The 21,864-nt window shown below is 40.9% G+C and overlaps 1 protein-coding gene across 1 annotated transcript; it reads left to right on the top strand.

Moving 5' to 3' along the window:
- Positions 1 to 2,953: 2,953 nt before the first annotated feature.
- On the top strand, positions 2,954 to 19,086 carry DDX24 (DEAD-box helicase 24). Its single transcript, XM_074908591.1, has 9 exons — positions 2,954 to 3,079; positions 3,774 to 4,500; positions 7,515 to 7,892; positions 9,657 to 9,810; positions 10,196 to 10,711; positions 12,783 to 12,858; positions 13,430 to 13,618; positions 16,034 to 16,163; positions 17,923 to 19,086. Exons 2-9 carry the CDS (start codon positions 3,780 to 3,782, stop codon positions 18,150 to 18,152), a joined length of 2,394 nt encoding a protein of 797 aa, XP_074764692.1. The 5' UTR covers positions 2,954 to 3,079; positions 3,774 to 3,779; the 3' UTR covers positions 18,153 to 19,086.
- Positions 19,087 to 21,864: the final 2,778 nt, after the last annotated feature.

The raw sequence follows: 21,864 nt of genomic DNA, 5'->3' as shown, positions 1-21,864 counted from the left end.
GTATATACTGTCATGAGCTATGCAGGCATACAAATTACATGACTCCTTAACTATTATTAATATACGGTATTATCTTCAATTCACAATTTCCTGGTACTTAAATAACTGTTAATCTAAAGAAGTTGGCAGGAGGGGGAGGCAGACAAGTTCTTTGTTTGTCGTCGGCATTTTAACCAAGAGCTTGCTTTGCACTGTCAATAATGGAATTGCATTTACTGAGAGTGTAACAGCTGACTCTCTGGTAGTACACAAAGGTGCACTTCATGTTGACAAAGCCTTGTCACAATGTACCAAAGCTATGTCACTTTCAGGTTACAAATGATCTTCCTGAGCCTTTGTTGTGTTGTAATGTTACTCTAAAACTAAGCAAATGTTTCGTTCCCTTGGTTATCCCTTTTCAGAGCAACTCAGAAAATTAATGCCTCTTATACAACCAGTTTACACCACAGCAGTAAGAGTTGCCACCTCTGTGTAGGTAAAACCATTCTGAACATCCACGCTCATTACAAACAGGCATGTGCCTTCTTTCAACTTGAGATTTAGGGCCTGTAATTCAGTCCTTTAGTCTACAAATAGTATATATAGTTCAATACTGATCAAGAAGAAAAGTCAGCTGTATCTATAAATGGATTCTTGAGGAAAAAAATCAGAATACTCTCATGCCCTGTAAAAATATGTCTGTAATTACATTTAAAAGCATAAGTCAACAGAATTTGGCAAGTCATTTCCATGTTAAATCTTTCTTTCAGGCCAGAGCTGCAAACTCTGAAACTGTGTAAGGACTGATTAACCGCTAGAGAAGTCTCCTGTCCACATTTTTTTTTTTTTTTTACTTTTTATTCATGATCAGCATTAAGACACCCACACCAGAGTTTGAGAGTAGCATTTTCTTTTGCTTCTGCAAATTTGCTTTTTTAATATCCAGTAAAAGAGAGTATAAAAATTGTAAACTAGCAAAATTGTCACTTATAAACTCGAATCTACACAACCTGGAAGGAAAGACACTTTTAATGAAGGAATGCATAAAGACTGCTGAGAGTCCTTATTAAACTTAACCATGAAGATGCAGTCACAGCTCCTATCAGCGAGCTAACACTGTCAGTCATCACTGTCTCCAGTTCAGCACTACATAAATAAGGTTTGCTGCTTGAAGTGTTAAAGCTACTATATTAAATCCTGCTCCCTGAACTCACTTTAGGACTCACTGATTTCAACTCATTTCTTACAGAACATGAGGACAAAGCATCAAATGAGGATATGAACTAGAAGCAACTCCACATGTTGTGCATCAAATTAGTGATGATTACCTGGAACTGAAACTGTTCTTGGAAACATTTAATGTTCTTATTTCTGCCCTTGGCAACATTTAATGTTCTTATTTCTGCCCTTGGCCTTAACAAATTAAAAAAGAAAAAAAAATAAAAGGCAGAGAAAACAACCTTCCATTTTCCCATCTTCTCAGAGAGCCAAGAAGCACCTGCAGATACCACAGAGAAAAAATAATCGTAATTGCTGTTTTAATTGCACCTTAATCTACTGTCCTAGTCTCTATCACCTAGAAACCTCCTGTTTCTTCTTCTCTTCCCCATGTCTCAGAGCAAGAACTATTCAGAGCACCTGCCAATCTTTTAGCAGAAATAAGAATCTACCATTATCATAGTATATAATTTATGACATCCTCTTCCTACACCAAGATCAAGATGCAAAGAGCACTTGATCGCACAGGAGGAAAAAAACACCATGCTGTGACCTCAGTGGTATGCTTCCTCCTATAGCTATTTGCAACTTTTCTCCAAATTGCATTACTTTACCCACAATACTCTTCTAAACAAGGAATAATAAACAACACATTAACACATAAGCTGGCAGGAATAACAAGTTGTTTTATTGAATGAGCAATGCTGATGGCATTCAACCTTAGCTGTTTTAGAGTTGAAATTTAAGAGGCCCTTTATGCATTCTTTCTGGAATGAGACATATTATGCACACAATAATACACAAATGATCTATAGAGATCTTGATTATATTCTGAAAGAAAATTTTCAGTTACAGGAAGGTAAACAAATTTTCCTATTCCTTCTTTGTCAGGGCTGCAGCAGTATGGCTAACCTACACTTTTGTATTATTTATGCAAACAGCACCATAGCTACTAATGTACTTGATAAAAATAAAGACAATAGCTGGTTAGAAAAAAGATTATGTCCTCTTCCATGGTGGTGAAGTAGCTGTCACAATCAGTCCAAAGACATTGCAAGCCACAGCTAGCCTGCTGTTTGCTTTAAAATTTAAGCTGCTGTAACAAGTTACCTTGATAGAAACACTAGCAAGTAGATGTTATGCTTCAGTAACCTAAAAATTGGAAAGAAGAAGGAGTATCCTCATTTCTTCACATTAAGCGCTTACATATTAGAAAGTTTGTCTCCCTGAGAAGCTCGACCATACATCCAAACGTAGGGGGAGTCTAGAGCACTATTAGGGGCCGTGTTAGGGCACCTAAAGTAAGGCCTTGCTAACAACCCTCACGCTTGACCTGCCCACCTGCTTTATCTCTCTGGGAGAAACAGCAGACACCGGTGGCTGCACGAAACCTCTCAGCAGCAGCACCACCCCCGCCCCGCACAGCCCCAGCCAGCCGTCTCGGTAAGGGACAAGCCGAGCCCCTAGGCAGCCAGGGCGCCCCGTCCCGTCCCGGCCGAGGCGCACCTGACGGGCAGCGCAGAAACGCGGCCGTTAACTGCAGGCGCTTGCCCTCGAGCCCTTCGCTCCGCAGAGCCGGCTGCCCGCCCCACATGGCCCACGGAGACAGGGCGTCCCAGGGCCCGCCGGCAGGGCAACGGTGACGAGGGCCGGGCCGGGCCAGCCTGTCCCGCGCCGCCGCCTCCCAGCGGCCAGCACCGCCCCCTGGGGGCGCGCTCGCGGGCGTCGCCGTCGCCGCGGAGTGACGTCACGCGGCAATGGCGGCGGCCACGAGTGCACGCGGTAGGAGGTGGCGTTAGCGGCAGCTGCCGGTAGTTGCCGGTGGCGGGCAGAGCCCTGCAGCCGCCATCTGCTCTTCTCCGCCCTGGGGCTGCAGAGCGCGGTAAGCGCTGTGGGAGAGGCGGGGGGAGCCCCTCGACCTTCGCCCCGGAGCTGCAGGCCGGTGGAGCCCCTGGGGCCTCCCGCGGGCCCCGGCGGGTGCCCGGAGCTCTCGCGTGCGCGGCCGGGCTGGGCCATGCCGCCCCTCCGGCGGGTGGCACCCGGGGTAGACAGGGGTGAGAGCGCTTTGCGGCCCAAGGGGATTTATCTAGCGATTCTGGTTTTATCCCTGGCAGTGTTCTAGGAGCGAGGCTGTAGGCCTGGCCTGCTGCAGCTATGCGTAAGGGCATTCGTATTAATAATGTTTCCAAAAAGGAGTAAAAGATAGGACAAGAGGTAATGGCCTCAAATTGCGCCAGGGAAGGTTTAGACTAGATGTTAGGAAGTATTTCTTTACAGAACGGGTTGTTAGGCGTTGGAGTGGGCTGCCCAGGGAGGTGGTGGAGTCCCCATCCCTAGAGGTGTTTAAGAGTAGGGTAAATTTAGCGCTGAGGGATATGGTGTAGTTGGGAACTGTCAGTATTAAGTTAATGGTTGGTCAGGATGATCTTCAAGGTCTTTTCCGACCTAGACGATTCTGTGAAAAGGATCATGCCTTGCATTCCCGTTTGTTTGAATAACATCAATGTAATCCTCATTCTTTTAATGTGATGCCCTGCTTTTTTTCCTTTTTTTTTTTTTTTTTTTTTTTTTTTTAGGTAAAAATGAAGCCCAAAAACCGAGGGAGATTTACATCTTCCTTTAAATTGAAACAAAAAGGCATTCAAGTAGTAGGAAAATGGAAAACTGTGCAAATCGACCCCAATCTATTTGCTGATGAGGAGTTTAGAGATATAGTATGCTTGGAGGAACTTACAGAGTATAAGCTAGTAAGTTCTTCTAAAGTGGGGAAAGTAAAAGAGAAGAGAAAGGCTGAGAGTGTTTCAGAAGGTGGCAGTGAGGAGGAGGAAGAACTTGTTGTCCCTCCCAAAAAGAAAAAGAGAAAAAAAGATTTGAGAAGCAAAGCAGATAAAAGTGGTGATCCTAATGCAGCAAAAATTGATATACCAGTTGATAAAAAGGCAAAGTGTAATGAAATAATTGAAGCAGCAAATTCAGAGAACCATGGCCATGTGACTGAGAGCACTTCAAGCACAAAAGATGCTCCAAAGAAAAAGAAGGTAGCTAAAAATAAGACTTCTCAAGTTCAGGAAGCTCTTCCATCGGTACCTACTTCTAAAAAAGTTAAAAACTGGACAACAGAAGTTTTATCTGCCTCTACTGATCACAGAGCTGATGTGTCTGCGTGGAAAGACCTGTTTGTACCTGAACCAGTGTTGCGTGCCTTGAGCTACTTGGGGTTTAGTGCTCCAACTCCTATTCAAGCCTTAGCCTTGCCTTCTGCCATCCGGGATAATATGGATGTTCTTGGTGCTGCAGAAACAGGTACAAATCTGTTAAACCGGTTGTATATTCTGGGAACTTCCATCTCACATCTTTAAATGTAGGTCGTGGTTACAAGTTTTTATATGTAGCAGAAGAAGCATTTATATGTAGGAGGAGAGTTTGAATCTTCTGCATATCCAACATATTAGTAATGATTCATTGTAAAGTATTAAAACTTTGTAACTTAAAAACAGAGGACATTCCAACTATACAAAGCTTTGGAGCCTCAGTGAGTTTTTATGCTTTTGAGAGAAGTCTCTTTTTCGGTTGTTTCTCAAATTGTTTCCTATTTTGGGAACTGCAAGGCAATATGCTGCAAAGGGGAGAATTAACGAAACAAGCAGGGTCATTTTTCCAACAGCCTAACTTCTGTGGATGTCCCTGTGCCAAGGCAAAGCAGAGAACTAGGTTCCCCCGAAGGTGATTTAATACTAGCTTGGAGTGGTAAATAAATGCTAGGCACCGTTAGGCGTGAATATGGCCTAGGCCTTTATTGTAGCAAAACAGGCCAACCCTGTGCTCTCTCTGGGACTGTACATTGTCATCAACCCTTCTCACTGCTTGTGCTTGTATTACAATCATAACTTGAGAGGTACTGTTTCCTGTCCAGCTTGTTATCCAGCTTATGCCTTTGTCTTTGAGCATTGCTAGCCTCCGTGAAATTTGTTATGACTCCTTTTTTACTTAATACTGTGAAATCTCAGAACATTATTCCCTCTTAATTTTTTTTTTGCTGCTAATACCTTTAAAGTTTTCTCTTCTTTAGCACATATTTTTCCCCAAAAAACCCTAAAAATAGGAAGCACAATTGGAAGCTGCATTGGTTTAAAGGCTTCCTTGGCATTCTTTTCATCTGTTCCAGTTGCTTTATCTTACTGCTTGTCTTATAAAACCATTTACTACTCTCGAGCATGAAGGTATATACTAATATGCAGTCATTTGCATTTTTATTTTAATTAGAAGCTAGGCTGGTGCTGTTAGCTTTAATAAGATTGGAAAGTCCCGCAGGGAGTGTTCTTGAAAATGGAACTGAAGATTTAAATGGTGGTTTTGTCCTGCAAAAAAGTGCCATTTTGGCGGTGCTGGAAAGCAAATCCCTCACTAGCTACAGAATGCAAAGCACTGTTGGTGGCAGGTTGTTTTGCTGCTCTAATTTTGCATAACCCTGAGGTAGTAGGACTGTTGTGCTCATTTATTTTCTTTCATGAGAGAAAACCAGGTTCTCTCCAGAGAGCCCAGTGGTCGTCAGTGTTCCTGTAGAAACTTGAGGGAAAGTGTAGACAATTGTTTCAGAAGATGCTGCAGCTGGGAGAGGCTGAAACTCTGCAGTTCCTTTTTCCACATCCTGCTGCTTCCCTTAGCACTGGGCTTGAGGGAGGAAGGTGACAGGTGAAAGAACTATTAGACTTGCCTTTTTGGTAGCAACAGGGAGAACGGCAAGATTTTGATAGAGCAGTAGATCCACGTGGAGATCAGATGCAGTAATGTCAAGGCTTGTTATGCAGTGGATCTAACCAGTTCTGCTCATTACCATATAGAACTAGTGAAGTTTTTGGTTAAGGAACTAAATTTTATCTCTGTAAAATCTTACCATCTAAAACCATTTAAAAGAGCGTGAATTAGCTTGAGCTGTAGTATCTGGGGGGTACCAAGATAAACTTTTCTCCTGGTTTTGTAGGCCTGGCTATGGTATGTGATTTGTGTGTCGTGAAGATAACGTGCCCTGTGAGGTGATTATTTAATCTGTGGGTGAATCTACTGCCTGCAGAATAGTCCTGATCATCACAGCCATAATCTAGCTGGGTGCAGTACTGACATTTGCACCAGCCAAATTGCATTACATTTAATTCAAGATCAGCAGTGTTCTTCATCTTAAAAACAGATGTTCTGGTAATACAGAATCTTATTGTATCTGCAAAATGAATTGCATATTGAATCTGCAGATCCAGATTATAAACATTTTTTGCTTCAAGTGCAGAAGTCACGAGAGACCTCCCAGACATGCAGAAAGGTGAGGAAGGGGATATCAGGAACCTTTGCAGCAGTATTGATCAGGATAACAATACTGGTCTTACCTGTTTATTAACTAATCTTAAGATTCTCCCCTAAATAGGCAAAATTCTATGTTGCTGAATTTGGCAAACCATTATGGGTTTGTGGTATGGACAAACGGTGCTCAAGGAATTGAGATGAGATTTCCAGAGGACTGCTTCCCAGCAGTGGCCTATTGCAGCAGTGGTGTAATAGTGTCTGGTGCTCTGAATGCTGCTTTTGTGATCAATGAGCTGATATTTATGAGAACCTTAACTGGTGTGGATGTGCTACCAGGCTTCTCCTAACATCCTTATTAGTTACAGGTATGTTAGAAGAGAGTATGTGGTAGGGATGTGACTTGCAGTTTGGTATAGTAAACCCCTGAAATAAAAATAAGGGGAGCATTTTTGTATTTGACACCCCCTTTCTCTCCAAAGTGGATTATCTGTTTTAAATCAGATTTATGTGTTTTGATTATAGGCAGGGGAATATTTCAAAATACTGTGACTATAACTTTCTAAGAAACTGTACTGTAAATTGAACATGGAAGCGAATCCTTCAAGTATATTTCATTTTGTCCTTGGCCTCATTTGCTATTCCTTTATTTGGAGAACATTGATCAGAACTGTCAATTAGGGCATGGTATTCTCCTTACGGGCATACAGTTCTTTAAAAATATCTCGGCTGCAACTGCAGTTTTAAAAAACACTTTCAGAACAAATTACTCTGCCTGACCTGCTAGAGATTGGAAAAATACCTATTCCCCAGGAAGTATGCTATTGGTGACCTCCAGGAGATATATAAAGGGAACATGAGAAAAGATGCTATTGCTACAAGTTTCTGGTCTTCTAAAGATGAAGAGTTTGTGTGTGTTACAACTGTATGTTTTAAGAACAGTGTATGATTGGCTGTTGCTTTTCTCATCCTTTCAAATAAATGACTTGTCAGTCTGTATTATTCTTCTTGCTTGTTTTTTTTAGGAAGCGGCAAAACGCTTGCATTTGCAATTCCAATGATTCACTCTGTGCTGCAGTGGCAAAAATCAAATAGCTCAACAACCAGAAATGACAGTGTTTCTAAAGAGTCCCATCAGCATTATGATGAAACAAGATGGGAAAACGAGGATGAAGCAAAAAAACTAACCCATCAGCAGGTTGAAGATAGCGGAGATGAAGATGATGGATCTTTCACAACAGGCTGTGTGGAGGTGCTGGAAAATTTTGAATTTGATTCCAGTGATGAGACACATACAGTTGGGTCCTGTAAAAAGAGACCTCTTTTAGGACTGGTCCTTGCTCCCACAAGAGAATTAGCTGTACAAGTAAAACACCACATTGATGCAGTTGCAAAGTTTACAGGTATGTACACCCCACAGGCCGTGTCCCAGATTATGCTGCGTTTGGATCTTGGCGTTGGTGTTGAGCCAGAATGTGTGCCACAGTTTCTTCTGCATCATAAAATTGGAGTGGCTTTTGGAGGGTTAGGGTTTGTAGTTGCTAATATTTGAGAAATGCATTCGCATTCTTCAGTGAGATGCATGTGGAAGTAAACAGTTAATATGGGATATTTTGCTTTAAAATGTTTCTTCCTTCAAATAGCTTTGGCTTGTGCTTTAGCAACACAGAATTAGTACTATATAGCCAGTCACAAGTAACTTTCTCCTGGTTTTCAATAGTGTAGGTTATATATTAAAAATAAATTCATTATATGTATATAACTTAGTCATACGTATATGATAACTTCTTTTTTTGACAAATATATCAATCTATGTAGATAATAGGTTATAGATATAGACATATCTATAATTTAGGTCTATCTGTGAAAAACAGAAACTGGCCACAAATTTTAAGGATAGAAGGCATTGCTGGATTGTCTAATTTACCTCCTGCAGCAGTCAGGCCACAGCATATTGCTGGGTAACATGCCTGATGAAAGAAATTCCATCTTCTTCCTTTCTCTTCCAAACCAGAGGTCAGCACATCCTCATCTGTTCAAGATGGGGAGAACTGGGAAACAAATCCCCAACTGTCCAATAGTAGCAATTGTTTGTTTATTGAAGAGGACATGTAGTGCAGTGAGCTTTTAAGCACAACTTACTTTGTTGTTGTTATGTCCTGCTGTGCTCATCAGCCCACAGCTGATTACAAGGCTAATTTTAACTCCTAGCCTGAAATAATTTATATTGCAGAATCACAGAATTGTCTAGGTTGGAAAAGACCTTGAAGATCATCCAGTCCAACCATTAACCTAACATTGACAGTTCCCAACTGCACCATATCCTTAAGCACTATCAGTACAGTTCTGATAGGAGCAATGTTATTTGTGTGTAAAAAAAATCTGTTGCCCAAGTGATGTATAGTTGCTGCGACAGGAGAGAAAATGTTTTGATGAAGGTTTTCTTTATTGTCTCCAACTCACTTTGAGAAAAATCTTCACCTGGAAGCGTGGGGTTCCACAAGTAGTAGGGAAGATAGATCAGTGGCAGCTCGGATACTGCAGGAGTCTTGCACAGTAGCATTGAGTTTGTCATGGACCTATGTAGTCTTTGAAGAAGTAGGGTGAAATAAGCCATGTGTGGAGTCTGTGTTTCCAAATCTAAACTCCTTTTAGTACCTCAGCAGATTGTCAAAAGCTAACTTAGGGTCTGCGCTACTGTGCCATCCAGAGAATTATTAATTGGGTGGGAGTGTTCTTGTTAGGATTATTCCATAACGGTTATTAGCAAGACAAGCATTTATCAGTCTTATTCTTGGGAGGCCTGCTCATTATTCATAACAGGAACATGCTTGGTCATGCAGATATAATTGACAAAACATGAGATTCTAAAGTACAGGTAAACAAAGCTAACACCTATGGAGTACCTACGTGATTCTTCCTGCTATGGGAAAACAGGTGCTCTAAAAGAAAGACTGGTTTTGGTATCGAACAATAATGAGGATTTTTCTGTAAAATTGAGAGCATTTCTGTGTGTTCAGTGTTACATAAAACCCCTGAAGTTTCCTGGCCAAAATGTTTTCTTAAAGTTGCGGTATAGACTTTGTAAAATGCTTCTTTGAGTGGGTCTATGTAAAGAAATTCACTGATAAATTAGTGAGATAAAATCTATTATTTATATGTTCTAGGCATTAAGACTGCAATTCTAGTTGGAGGCATGGCTGCACAGAAGCAAGAACGGGTACTGAATCGAAAGCCAGAAATTGTAATTGCAACCCCAGGCCGTCTGTGGGAGTTAGTTAAAGAGAGACACCCACATCTTTCAAATCTTCGACAGCTCAGGTAAAAGTGCTTTTTAGACTATCTGCTGGTTACTGAACTGGGTGTCACTGCATACTGATTATGTTTATTAACTGATTAAATGATTTAGCCTACATGCAATCACTTATTTATTTGCCAGAGTGTTTTATTGAAATGCACCATGGTTATATTGATAGAGAAAAATGTCAGTTAAAGCCAGTAGCAAAAACCTCATTGATCCTTTTGAAACCTGATTTTTCAAAAAGCAATGTGGAAGGCAACTGTAGCTACCCTGGCATACCTGGTGTTCCTTTGGGTTTTACATGCAGAACTTCCCTTATGTTTAGCAGGAAAATTTCTTTTTTAGTGTATCAGATTTGTATTTATCTGCACAAGTGAGTTTTTACTGTGTGTTTTCTTTTGACAGGTGCCTTGTGATTGATGAAGCAGACCGAATGATTGAGAAAGGTCACTTCTTAGAGCTGTCTCAGTTGCTGGAAATCTTAAATGATTCACAGTATAACCCTCAACGACAGACTTTTGTTTTTTCTGCTACTTTGACTTTAGTCCACCAGACTCCCACAAGAGTTTTACAGAAAAAGAATGCTAAAAAGATGGACAAGAAGACCAAACTAGAATTGTTAATGGAAAAAGTAGGAATAAAAGGCAAACCCAAAGTAATAGACTTAACAAGAAAAGAGGCTACTGTTGAGACTCTGACAGAAACTAGAATCCACTGTAATACAAATGAGAAGGACTACTATCTCTATTACTTTCTTCTGCAGTATCCAGGAAGAACCATGGTCTTTGCAAACAGCATAGACTGTGTAAAACGCCTCAGTTCTCTCCTCACAATCTTAAATTGTGATCCTCTTCCTTTGCATGCCAACATGCACCAAAAACAAAGGCTGAAAAACCTGGAAAGGTTTGCTGAGCGAGAGAGGTGAGTACATTTTCTACTTCCTAATAGAGAATAGAAATCATGGAGTAGAAGCCGGTTGAGGGAGTTAGCTGGAGATGCAAGTGCCCCATTCATGCATGAGCCAAGGTTATTAATGAATAAGAATGAGGTTTCACAGGAGGGTTGAGGTGATGGGGTGGAATGAGTTACCCCTTGGCAAGGAGAGAGGCTGAGGACACCGACATTGTATCACCTGGGAAAAAGACTTAGTGGGGACCTAATGGTGGTCCTCTGATATCTTAAAAGGTTATCAAGAAGATGGAGCTAGGCTTTTCACAGTGGTGCATGGTAGGAGGAAGATGGACAACGGGTGCAAGTTAAAATGAAAGGTTCAGGCTGGATATAAGCAAGCTTGTTCTCTGTGTGGATGGTCAGGCATTGGAACAGGCTGTTTGTTCTTGGAGGTTTTTGAGGCTCAATTACATAAATCCATGAGCAACCTGCTCCAGCTTTATAGCTCACCCAGCTTTGAGGAGAAGGTTGGACTAGAGACCTCCTGAGGTCCCTCGGAGCCTGAATTATCCTGTGGTCCAGCAGCTCATTGCTGCTGAAGGAGCTGTCACTTGCCCTGTTTTCAGCCCTATGCTTTTATAACCATCCTGCACACTTCTTTGCCCCCTGGCTCTGCAGCTCATTGGATCCCTCTGTAAGTTGGTTCATCTCACCAAATCATCAGAAAACTATCCACTTTTTTCTGGGTTAGGATCTTGCAGGTTTAGCTAGATGAATTAGCTAGAGCAATGCCAGAGAAGGGGCAGCTATGCCTTTCAGCAGCAGTGGGCAGTAAGGTTTACCCGGGCAGACCTGTCCTGCCATTTTAAGAATTACTGTTTCCTGCTGGCTTTGGGATGGCCTTTGGGACAAGACAGGGTGTTCTCACTACTTCTGTAATCCAGAAGGCTCACAGTTTAGTCCTGCTGTGAAGTGCTGAATGCTGTCTGACGGCATGGGAATTTGTACCTTTGTAATAGACTCCGGCAGGGAAAACAGAGGTTGAATTGCTGTGATAGATCTGCAGTATCCCTTGGCAAAATGTAGTATCGATAGCATTAGCCTAGGCCAGACAGGGAATTTTCAGGGACTGCAATTTTCAAGACGAGGAAAAAAAATCTGTGACCATCTATCACAGCCTCCTGCAGATTGCAAGCTATAGAATTTTCTGCTGTGAACCTTGTAGCAATAGAGTATACAGTCAGATGCCATAAAATCTTAACAGATTCCCATTACCTACAAATAACTAGTTTCAGCTGCTGGAATTTTTTTTTAAAACAAATTGTTCTGTACCCTAAGGAGACTTTTGTCTCTGTAGTAGACTGTTTATATAAAATAATGACTTTTTTGCATAGTTCTTCATTTCTATGGGTAAGAAGAAATACTAATTGTCAGAACAGACACCCCCCTTATATTTTTAGCTTTTATTTATTGAGAGAACTTATTTCAGTGCAACTTGATAGAAGATAATTTCAGTCCTAAAAAGCTATTAATTAAATCTGTACTGTTAATAATGTGATTTTTCTCAGCGGGTTGAACTTGTAATAACCTTTTTGTCCTGCCGAAAGTTCAACTGTGTTGTTAATGGTATAGTCATATCAAGCTAAAGATATTTCTAAACATAAACAATAAATATATTATAAACTGGGCAGAGCACTGAAAAATCTAATGAAGGTGAGTGTACCCCCCTGCTAAATGGTTGGATTAAGGTCATTGAATAGTGATTTGTGCTAGCATTCCTGTGAATTGGGAGAGAATAAAAGCATAGGAAAACAGGATCCAGCAAGGTAGTGAATTTCTTGATTAGAAACAGAATAGACCTGCTGAAGGTAACCTTGCATTTTTTTAACTTTATTAATTGCTGTTTCAAAGCTACCTCTGATGTAATATTGGGCATTATTTTCTGTAAGGGCAGACAAATAGCATATTTCCAGCAGATGATATAGTAAAAATCTGTTCCTTAAATTGCTGTGGTAGAATTCTAGGTCGCTTGATTTTTATGTTCCTTGGCAGATGGTTTACTATTCAATTTCATGTTCATTAAATGTTATCACTTTCTCAGCTGTGTCCTCCTGACAACAGATGTTGCAGCTCGTGGCCTTGATATCCCCAATGTGCAGCATGTCATCCACTACCAGGTTAAATATTTTTAATGTTTCTGTTTTTACGGGTTTAGTTTTGAAATAAGCTTTTGATGATCCAAACCCTGAACACTATTAAGCTGTGATTCTTGGTCCTGTATGTAGTATAGTCCCAAGTAGAGATTTAATCATTAATTTAACTATCCTGTAGTGCTTTGTGCTGAAGGATCTCATTGCCACAGTGACTGACTGTGGTAGGTAGCACTTCATGAATGTGTGATTACAGATGAGAAATGACATTACAAATATGATTCTTTTTGCTTTGATATCCAAAAGTGTCAAATGACTCAGCCCTATTACTCTTCTCTGAGGACACATACAATTTTTTCCAGCTTTGTAAATGAAATGGCAGAGGGTCAGAAGTTGAGACTGACAAACAATTATGCAAGGAAGAATACTGGACCAGAGAACAAAAGTGTCTCCAGATACAATTTTTTTTACTTTACCTTCAGATGTGTTACATGCAATGTACCATGTGTATATAAAAACCAATATTCTTTGGCAACCTCTTGACAGGCTGCTGCTGCCTTTCCGTGGCCAGCTTCATGGTTTTTCTGAATATTTTCAGGTCCCTCGTACTTCTGAGTTGTACGTACACAGAAGCGGCAGAACAGCCCGAGCTGCCAATGAAGGCCTTAGCCTGTTGCTGATTGGCCCTGATGACTTGATTAATTTTAGGAAAATTTATAAAACATTGAAGAAGAGTGAAGAGCTGCCATTTTTCCCAGTTGAAACCAAGTGCATGACTTCTATCAAGGTAAAGAAACAACAATCTCTTTGCAGTATGAGTAGTTGCTTGTTTGCTTATATTACTGCATTGCCCATCACATTATTTCCCAGTTTCAGATAAAATTACTCTTCAGAAGATGGATTTGAAAATGAAGTTAATCCTACTTTTATCTTTTTTTAGTAATGTTTGTGATTTCTCCTCAATAACTGGCCCAAGAAATGTGTTCAAACATAAACATCACTTACATTTTTCTTGCATGTTGTTATGTAGAGCATCTCATGACTACGTTCCCCAAAACAGTACAGAGAAGTGAGTATGTTTTGTGGCTGCAGAGCTGGGATGGCTTTGTTAAGTATGTTGTTTAAAACCTCTTGTGTTAGGAACAGTAGCAGGTCAGGGATCTTCAGTGGTCCTCATCTGTCTCAGCTAAGTAGTGAGTTGTCTGGTTTTCTAAAAGTGTGAGGCCACAGCTGCCACTGAACCCTGTCAAACCAGGTATGTTTCCTTTTTCTAGGTTATTGCCCTTTTTAAGGTGAATTCAGTCAATCAATAACTCACAAGATGGACAATGATTAGGATTTATAAAACAACATATTTTAGAAAGCATCTAGTCACTGCAGATTTTCTGCTTCTCGAATAAGAGGCCATTTCGTGTCTGAGCATTCTCTTTAACAGTTTGGGTGACATCAGCCATGTACAAATGGGATGTATTTAAATACTGCATTTGAAAGGAATCCAGCTGGGTTGGTGTGTCTGAATATTGCACAGACACTGAGAACAGGAGAAAAATGCAATCAGTCAGATAATGCAACAAGTATCTTCCTTACAGTATTCTGGTTCATGCTTATGGAGTTGGCTTGGACTGAGACCAGGGTCCACCCCAGTGGCAGCAGTTGTTTCCTCACCTTGGCAATAATATCAGCAAGTTTCAAAGCCCAGGCTTGCTGAAAATGAGGTATTTAGTATGAATCTTTCAGGAGATGCAGCTTTCTAAAAGAGGGAGAAAATCCAAGAAATGCTTCCACAGCCTCGTTTTTCTCCTCTTGGTAGTAGCAAAGAGAATTTCTTCTTTTTTTCTTTTTTTTTTTAATCTCCCCCCCTTGACCCCCTCCACCTGACAGATGGTTCTGGTTCAACAAAGAAATCTGTCGGTTTTAGAGTGTTTCTTCAGAGGTCCCTTCTGTGTTTCTTGAGTAGTTCTTGGCTCTTATCATGCTCTGTCAATTAATGGGCAAATAAATATTGTTTCCACACTTAAATTTTCCTGTCACTCACAGTCTTCTACCCAGAAAAGATGTGTTCGCAATTGTAATTACAGGACTGTAGCCTCCTAGGCCCTTCATATGGTCAGGTCTCATTTACACTTTGCCCTGGGCTTAATCACACAGCCACTGTAGTTGGTACTGCTGGTTCTTTATCTCTGTCCCTTTGGCACACTCCTTCCCTGGTTCTGCATGACTTCATTCAAGTTCAGGAAAAGTCTGAAGGGATTTCACACTTGAGAGGAATAGAATTGGTGAACCTGGGTAGAGGAGAGACCAAGAAAGGACTCAAGTTTTACAAAGGTGGAAAACCAATAAATTTCTTGTAATGATCTAAGGAGGAGTGAATGACTTGTGCAGTTGACTAATAAAACGTTTAATTTCCTCTCTCTCTCTCGCTGAGTCTTAATTAGCCAGCAGTTCTGTCTGGTGCTGTTACGGTGCAGTTGGGGTGGTCAGGGTGTCCTGCACAAGGCTTGTTTTGTGCAACCGCAAGCACATTCCAAAGAGCAGAACTTGCTGCTGGGTTGATTATTATTTCCTGTCAGTGCAGATTTTCTTTCCATCATAAATTAGTTACTTAAGACAGCTTGGCCCAGCTGGAAGGCTACAGGTCAGCTTAGGTTTGCTAGACATCTTTGTTCCACCTGTGTGCAGCTGGGAAGAAGGGACAGACATTTTGTCCTGTGCCTAAACAAGATCAGGTGCATTTCTGAAAACATGAGTAGCTCTTTCCATATGGCCTGCAGGAGGTTACTTCTTCAGTGGGATGAAGCTAGTGGCTGCCCATTATTGCTGAGACTGGTAACTTTAAGATCCAGCTGTACTATAAAAATATGTAACTTGAAAATTACTGGTATTTGAATCATGATTTCTCCTTGATATCTCTGAAGTGTTTGTAATGACTTGTTTAAAGAACAAGGAGTTAACATTCAGGCATGTTTAGTAGTTGAGATATTTTATAAAAGTCAGATTCTATCATGGATCTGAAGAAGGAAAACACTAGCAAATGATGATGTGTCTTTATTACATGGGGCACCTGCTGGCACAGCAGTAGTGAACAAAAGTGTCTCTGATCCTCAGTTGCATTGTAACGTATGCTCTCAAACACTGATTCTGCTAAAGTGCCCCACATTTAAACCTAATTATAATGTCTAAAATGTACTTTTCTTGCATACAGGAGCGGATGAATTTGGCACGGCAGATTGAGAAGGCAGAGTATTTCAACAGTCGGGTAAAGCAGCACAACTCCTGGCTCCAGCAAGCTGCAGAGGCTCTTGAGATTGATCTTGATGATGACATGTTTATGGGTAAGTAGAAATACTTGTTTAAGGTGTGCTCAGTTGGTCCCATAGCACTGGTGTCCAGAAGAAGTCCCACCATAGCAGAGGACCTCTTAAAACCTGCAGGGCAGAAGGTAAGGAAAGGAGTGTCATTACTTAGTGTGTGGTGTTGCTGGTGTTTTCAGGATGATTGTGCAGATTTCTGGTGCTGTGTGAGGTGTGACAATTCTGGCAAGTCACAGACAAGTCCACATGTTGTAGGACAAAACCTGTCAGCTTCTGGCAAACATTTTAGGATAATCTAACAGCACAGTATGTCCTGCTTGAGGTTTGTCCCCTCTGTGTCAAAGAAAAAGCTGTTTCTCCACTTCTGCTTATCTCTCCCACTCCTCTGTAGTCAGGCAGCAGGACAGGAGCCTGACAGCTCTGTGTGGGAACACCCAGGAAGTGATAGCAAACACCAAAAATTGTGAGCCTTATGTAGGTTGAGTTGTGTGGGCTAAATGGCCAATACTTACATTCAAGTTGCTGAGGTTTTTGGTGGTGTGTTAGAACTAAATAATTTTTTATGGTTTTAAAATTAAATGTTCTGCAGGCTGTGCCTGACAGAATGTGTAGGGCTGTGCAACTACTGGTGCCTTTTAGTTCAATACCATGAAGCTTTGCACTCCTTAGTTGCGCTGTAAAATGCCACATTGTGTTCAGATTTCAGGAGCTGAAGGTATGATTTCCTAACAGTTCTTTGAAAGCATTCTGAATAGGGCTGTTGCCTGGGTCACTTCAGCTTAAGCTGTCTCTAACCTTTTTGCTGCTAAATATCCAGGTGCCTTAATTTTGAAGCATGTTCACATTAATTTTTTTCTTTCCTTTATTCATGGCTGGACTAGCTTGTTCTCAACTGCTTTGCAAGCAAACGCTAATCATCTCTGTCCAAACTGTTCAGGAGCACTCTCAGATAATTAGCACTCTGCTGTCTTGTTTTGACATAATCTGAATATGCTGTGCTTTGAAACGAGTTTCAAAACAGCACATCTAGTCCAAGTAAGTTGTGGCTCTTGAGTGAAGCACTTTGTAATTGCTACCCAGAATCTTGCCAGATTCATGCTTTTAAAATGTATTCAGTCTCTGATTCTTCCGTAGCTTGTTGGAGACCAATTAAAATTTCAGTCATTCCTCCCATAAATTAAATGCCTCTTACACTGTTACAAAGATTTAGTAATGTCCTTTCAATTTACATTATAGCAACATTGATTTCATTAATTCTGTCCAGTTCAGGCCTCTGATTGTATTAACTATCTCAAGTCTTTTCTATGCCCTTATTTCTCCTGTGTTACTAAATCTGAGCACCTCATTGTTTTTTATGTATAAGGAGGAAGGGGCTTCCTGTTTTGTAGGTGCTGAAATGAGGCATGCATGCATAAAGTAACAAAATACACAGAAGAAGCATCTGCCTGAGCTAGAAGCCCGGGGTTAATAATACCTTATCTTCTGGGCCCCCTTTCCTTTTGTTCCCAAGTCTGATCTGGCTTTTGAGAGCCAGCTGAATCTTTATCTTGACCTGGGCTATATTTACTCGGCAGTCAGAACTCTTCTTGATGTTGGTATCTTGTGGACAGTCTGGGTGATCTGAAAGTGTCACAGATGACTGCAAGACTGTATGGGAATTGAGTGACTTTGTTAGAGAGATGAGATTAGCATCTGCCCCTAGCATTACAGAAGCCTGGTGAAAGATATCAGTGCAAATTCTTCTCTTGTAAAATTCTGTATCTTTGATTTCTGCCCCAAGGAAGAAAAGCTACTGAGCAAGAAGAAAACCAAAAGCAAAAGATGCTGAAAGGGATGAAAAAACAACTAAAGCACATGTTGTCCCAGCCACTGTTTAAAGTCCTTATGAAAACCAAGTACCCAACACAGTCTGGAAAACTACTTCTGCCTCAGACATCAGCGGGCATTTCAGAATCTGCTCTGGGTATTGTGTCCAAACAACAAGCCAAGAAGAAGAAATCAATAAAATAAAATTAGATAACTGAGCAAGATCACTCAGTGTGACGGAAGCAAGGACAATCCTTATCAAGGCTGTCAGTGCTTATGGAAGAACTCAGCTAGAAAACACGTATCAGAGGGTGTTGCCTGTCTTGGTTGTCCAGGCACAAAGCAAGATGCTGATTTAAAGGGCTCTGTTAACATGTGTTTACTTACTGTTGAATCTTGTCTTGGATCTTGTTTTCTTATGTTCTTATTCTCTGTATTAACAGAAGTTAATTAGTTTTGAAATAGTTCTGTATTACTCTTTTTTGTGAGATGAGTAAAAGTCACTGGGTAAAATTCACTGTGGGCATACTCTAATGATAAAACTTGATTTGAATTTTAGTGTCCTTAAAGGACAGGGGGAAGATAAGCTGTATACAATCTTGAGTACAATCTGAGCTGGTGGGAATGGGAGGTTTGGCTTTTACCGCAGCCAGTTCAGTGAGAAAGGCAGCAAATATGGGTAGTGTTAACCAGCAGGTCTACAATTCTGGTTATGGAAATCTCTCCCAGTTTTCTTTCTCCTCTGATAGTATTTTTTTGTTCTGTTATCCACTGGGTCTAATTCCCTTAGTCCTGTGTTAATATGTTTTAGAATGTGCGAAAAAGTCAAGATAGCAGCAAGCCAGGACTGACCTTGGGAGATGTGTAGAGTTTTGAGAAATAAGTGTTGGCTACTCAATGTTGTATTTAATATTTAGATTTAAGTCTGTATTTGAAAACGTTACAACCATGACCTTTGCTTTAGTGGAAAAGATGATGATGTTGTGAAATGTCACTTTTGAAGAGTACTTCCTAATAATTATGCTTTTAAAGAATTTTAACCTGACCTGGGCAAGTAATTTTTAAAACTATTTTTAAAAACGTGTCAGAAAAATATAATTTTAATTTTTGTTAAATTATATCTGCTATAAAACCCGAAGCCTGTGTCTGTTTTCAGTCACTTGAGATTTCTAGATTCCTTGTAGCTGATGCCCATTGCACTTAGCAAGCAAGGCACCCAAAAGGTAAGATGTAACAGTGGGATCTGTATTGGTGGGAGCACAGGGAACCTTCACCTGCCAGCTCTAGATCAGGCTGAGTTTTTTTGTCTCTCATACAGTATAGAACTAGTGTCACTGCTGTGGTAGGAGGCATCAGTTTACTCAGCTAGTCAAAGAGAAATTTGCCTGTGGGGTTGAGTGCTCTGTCTTAACTACTTGCCACTTATGTGAGAATAGCAAACTCTTTACACTTTCATCTGTGTAAATAATTGAACACACCCCCCCATTTCTGGAGGGCTCTTGCTTCCTTGCATTACTGAAGAAGAGCTGTGACAATTTAATCATAAGCGTGCATAACTTATCAGTTATGTGTTAAGCTTTCCTTTCAATGCACTGTTTGTCTCACACCCTTTGGAGTAGAGAAGTTTTTTTGGGGGGGAAGAGATGGTAAGGTTTTGTTTCCTCACCCATGTGAGAAGACAAAACATCTTTGGAGTTAATATAACATCTGAAAAATAATAAGAATTTAAAGAAAGTTCCTTGTAAGGGAAGCTGAAGAAAGGCAAAGCATGCCTTCATTCTTTTTCTTTGCAATTTTAATCACATTCCATTGTGGAACGGAAACTTGCATTGGTTTTGCATCCCTGAAAGGACTAAAGACCGGGTGGGCCTTTTTTGCATTGTATGATATGTTTTTATTTATGATTCATCAGCAAAATCAAGGTTGGATCCTGACAAGAGGTCTGCATCTCCTCCCTTGTCTGGAAATCTGCATGAGGTAGGACAGTTTTGTAAATTTCTAATTCCGTGTGATCAAGAGAATGAATTGGGGGACTGAGAGTATTGTTATTTCCTCTCCATCATTGCTGTGAACTTTTTCATCTCCTTCTGGTTTACTGTTTAACAACCCAGTTTTCACATTCCCACCCCTTTGTCTGGCCCTCAGCCCACTGTCTTGCTAAGCCTCCCCAAGATCGAGCATGTCACTTCTGCCCTCCTCCTCGTCTTCTTCATGCTTGCCTGTGGCATGCTCTGCTGCTGGTTTTCTCCTGCAGCTTCTGATGTGCTCAGCATGAGTTCTCAATGCTTAATCTACTGATTCTGCACCCCCACAGGAGCTCAAGCTGAGCCTGGACCCTAAAAATATCTCAGTGTCTTAAAAAGACTACTTGTCTGGTGCTCTGAAAGCTCTTGTGGGTGCGTGCTTTGTCTTGTCTTTACCTTATCAGGATACCTCGAGTCTTCTGCCTAGAGGAAGAACCTTATACTTGCTTTAGCTAATTTAAACAAATTATTAAACAGTAACTGGAAAATATTACCACTTAGCTGCCCTCCTCCAATGTGAACTAGGTTATGCAGGAAGAGAGGAAAGCAAAGGAGAATGTTTTCTCCAGCTCTGATCGTTTCATGTGTATCACTAGTGCATATTAGACATGAAGAGTTTTACATCAAGTACATATGGGCAATTTCAGTATTTAATAAAATAGGTAGTATCGAATGGTTTCTGTAATGTTCTGCTGGCACAGCAGTTATGCTAAGGCCTCAAACAAGTAATCTTGTGTTTTGTGGCTTATGTAGCTTATGTCTACTAAAATACCCATTAATTAAAGGACTAGTTAAATCCAGGCCATCACAGCAACTTCCAAGTAGATTAATAAAAGCATGAGTTCAGCAGAGTGTTGGTAGTGACAAAGCTGGTACAGAGCAACCAGTACTACATAGCAGAAATTTGAAACCCTAATAACTTCTGAGCCTTTGTTTTTATTTTGTGAATGTGTGGGACCAGTTGATCTCACCCTTGCCACAGAGTTCCTGGTCTGTCACATGCCTATTAAGAGATGAAAGAGTCCCTGTAGTTAAGACATCTGCTGAGGAGATAGTTTGGATGGGGTCTCACATGTTGGACAGCAAAGTTTCCTGACATTCCCCTACCCTTTTCTTTCTCTCCTCCCCTATATGTTAATAAAACAGCAAGTTAGTAAAGCAGAAGCTGGAGTGCTGCCTCACCATCTGCCAGCAGCCCAGGCACATGGCTGGCCATGTGTCACAGGGGAGGTAATTTGCACCTTGATGAGAAAGGGCCAGGTACATATGCTTACTGCAGTCCGTCTGTGTATCCAGGTCACTAAAGGGGAAAGAGCAGGAAAAGGTCACTTTCTGATCGTCTTGCCTTATACTGTCTGACACAAGGAGGAGAATCTGGTAAAGAACACTGGACTGTCTTGAGTGTTGAAACACCCACTGCTTGTCCTGTGTTAGCAGAGTGCATTTTGGGTGTCTGAGTGATTCCAGACTATTTGATGAATGGCTTGGAGAAGGAAGGAGCTCAGACAACCATCAGTTGAGTGACTAGTAACAGACTGATAATGTATGATAGCAAGCAACAATATGTAAGTAATATCCAGTAGTCCCTGCAGAAAAGTAAGATATTGTCAGAGGTCATAGGATTGGGGAGAAGATGGAGGCAGGAGACAGAAGGTCTCTCTTTTAGGAAATGGTCCTGATTATGTAACCCTCTACAGATCCCTTCCATGCCCCCTTTTAATACTCAAGCAGATTGTCTGATATTTTTCTGGCCTGTGTAAGATTCCTGTTCCAGCTTCCTTTTGTGAAAGGTACTTCAAGGCTTCAGTGTTTTCTCAAGCAAAGACTCCTCCTGGGGTTGGCCTCACAAGTGGGTAAGGAAGAGGAAAATAATCTGTGACTGCTGAGGCAAG

This window comes from Athene noctua, chromosome 6 (genome assembly GCF_965140245.1).
Source record: "Athene noctua chromosome 6, bAthNoc1.hap1.1, whole genome shotgun sequence".
NCBI lineage: Eukaryota > Metazoa > Chordata > Aves > Strigiformes > Strigidae > Athene > Athene noctua.
This window is presented reverse-complemented; position numbering and strand designations above follow the sequence as displayed.

Excerpts from the sequence above, each read along its gene's own strand:
- DDX24 (XM_074908591.1), top strand. The coding sequence starts at position 3,780 with ATGAAGCCCAAAAACCGAGGGAGATTTACATCTTCCTTTAAATTGAAA. Across the intron at positions 4,501-7,514 it reads TCTTGGTGCTGCAGAAACAG|GAAGCGGCAAAACGCTTGCA; the intron begins GTACAAATCTGT and ends TGTTTTTTTTAG. Across the intron at positions 13,619-16,033 it reads AGTGCATGACTTCTATCAAG|GAGCGGATGAATTTGGCACG; the intron begins GTAAAGAAACAA and ends TCTTGCATACAG.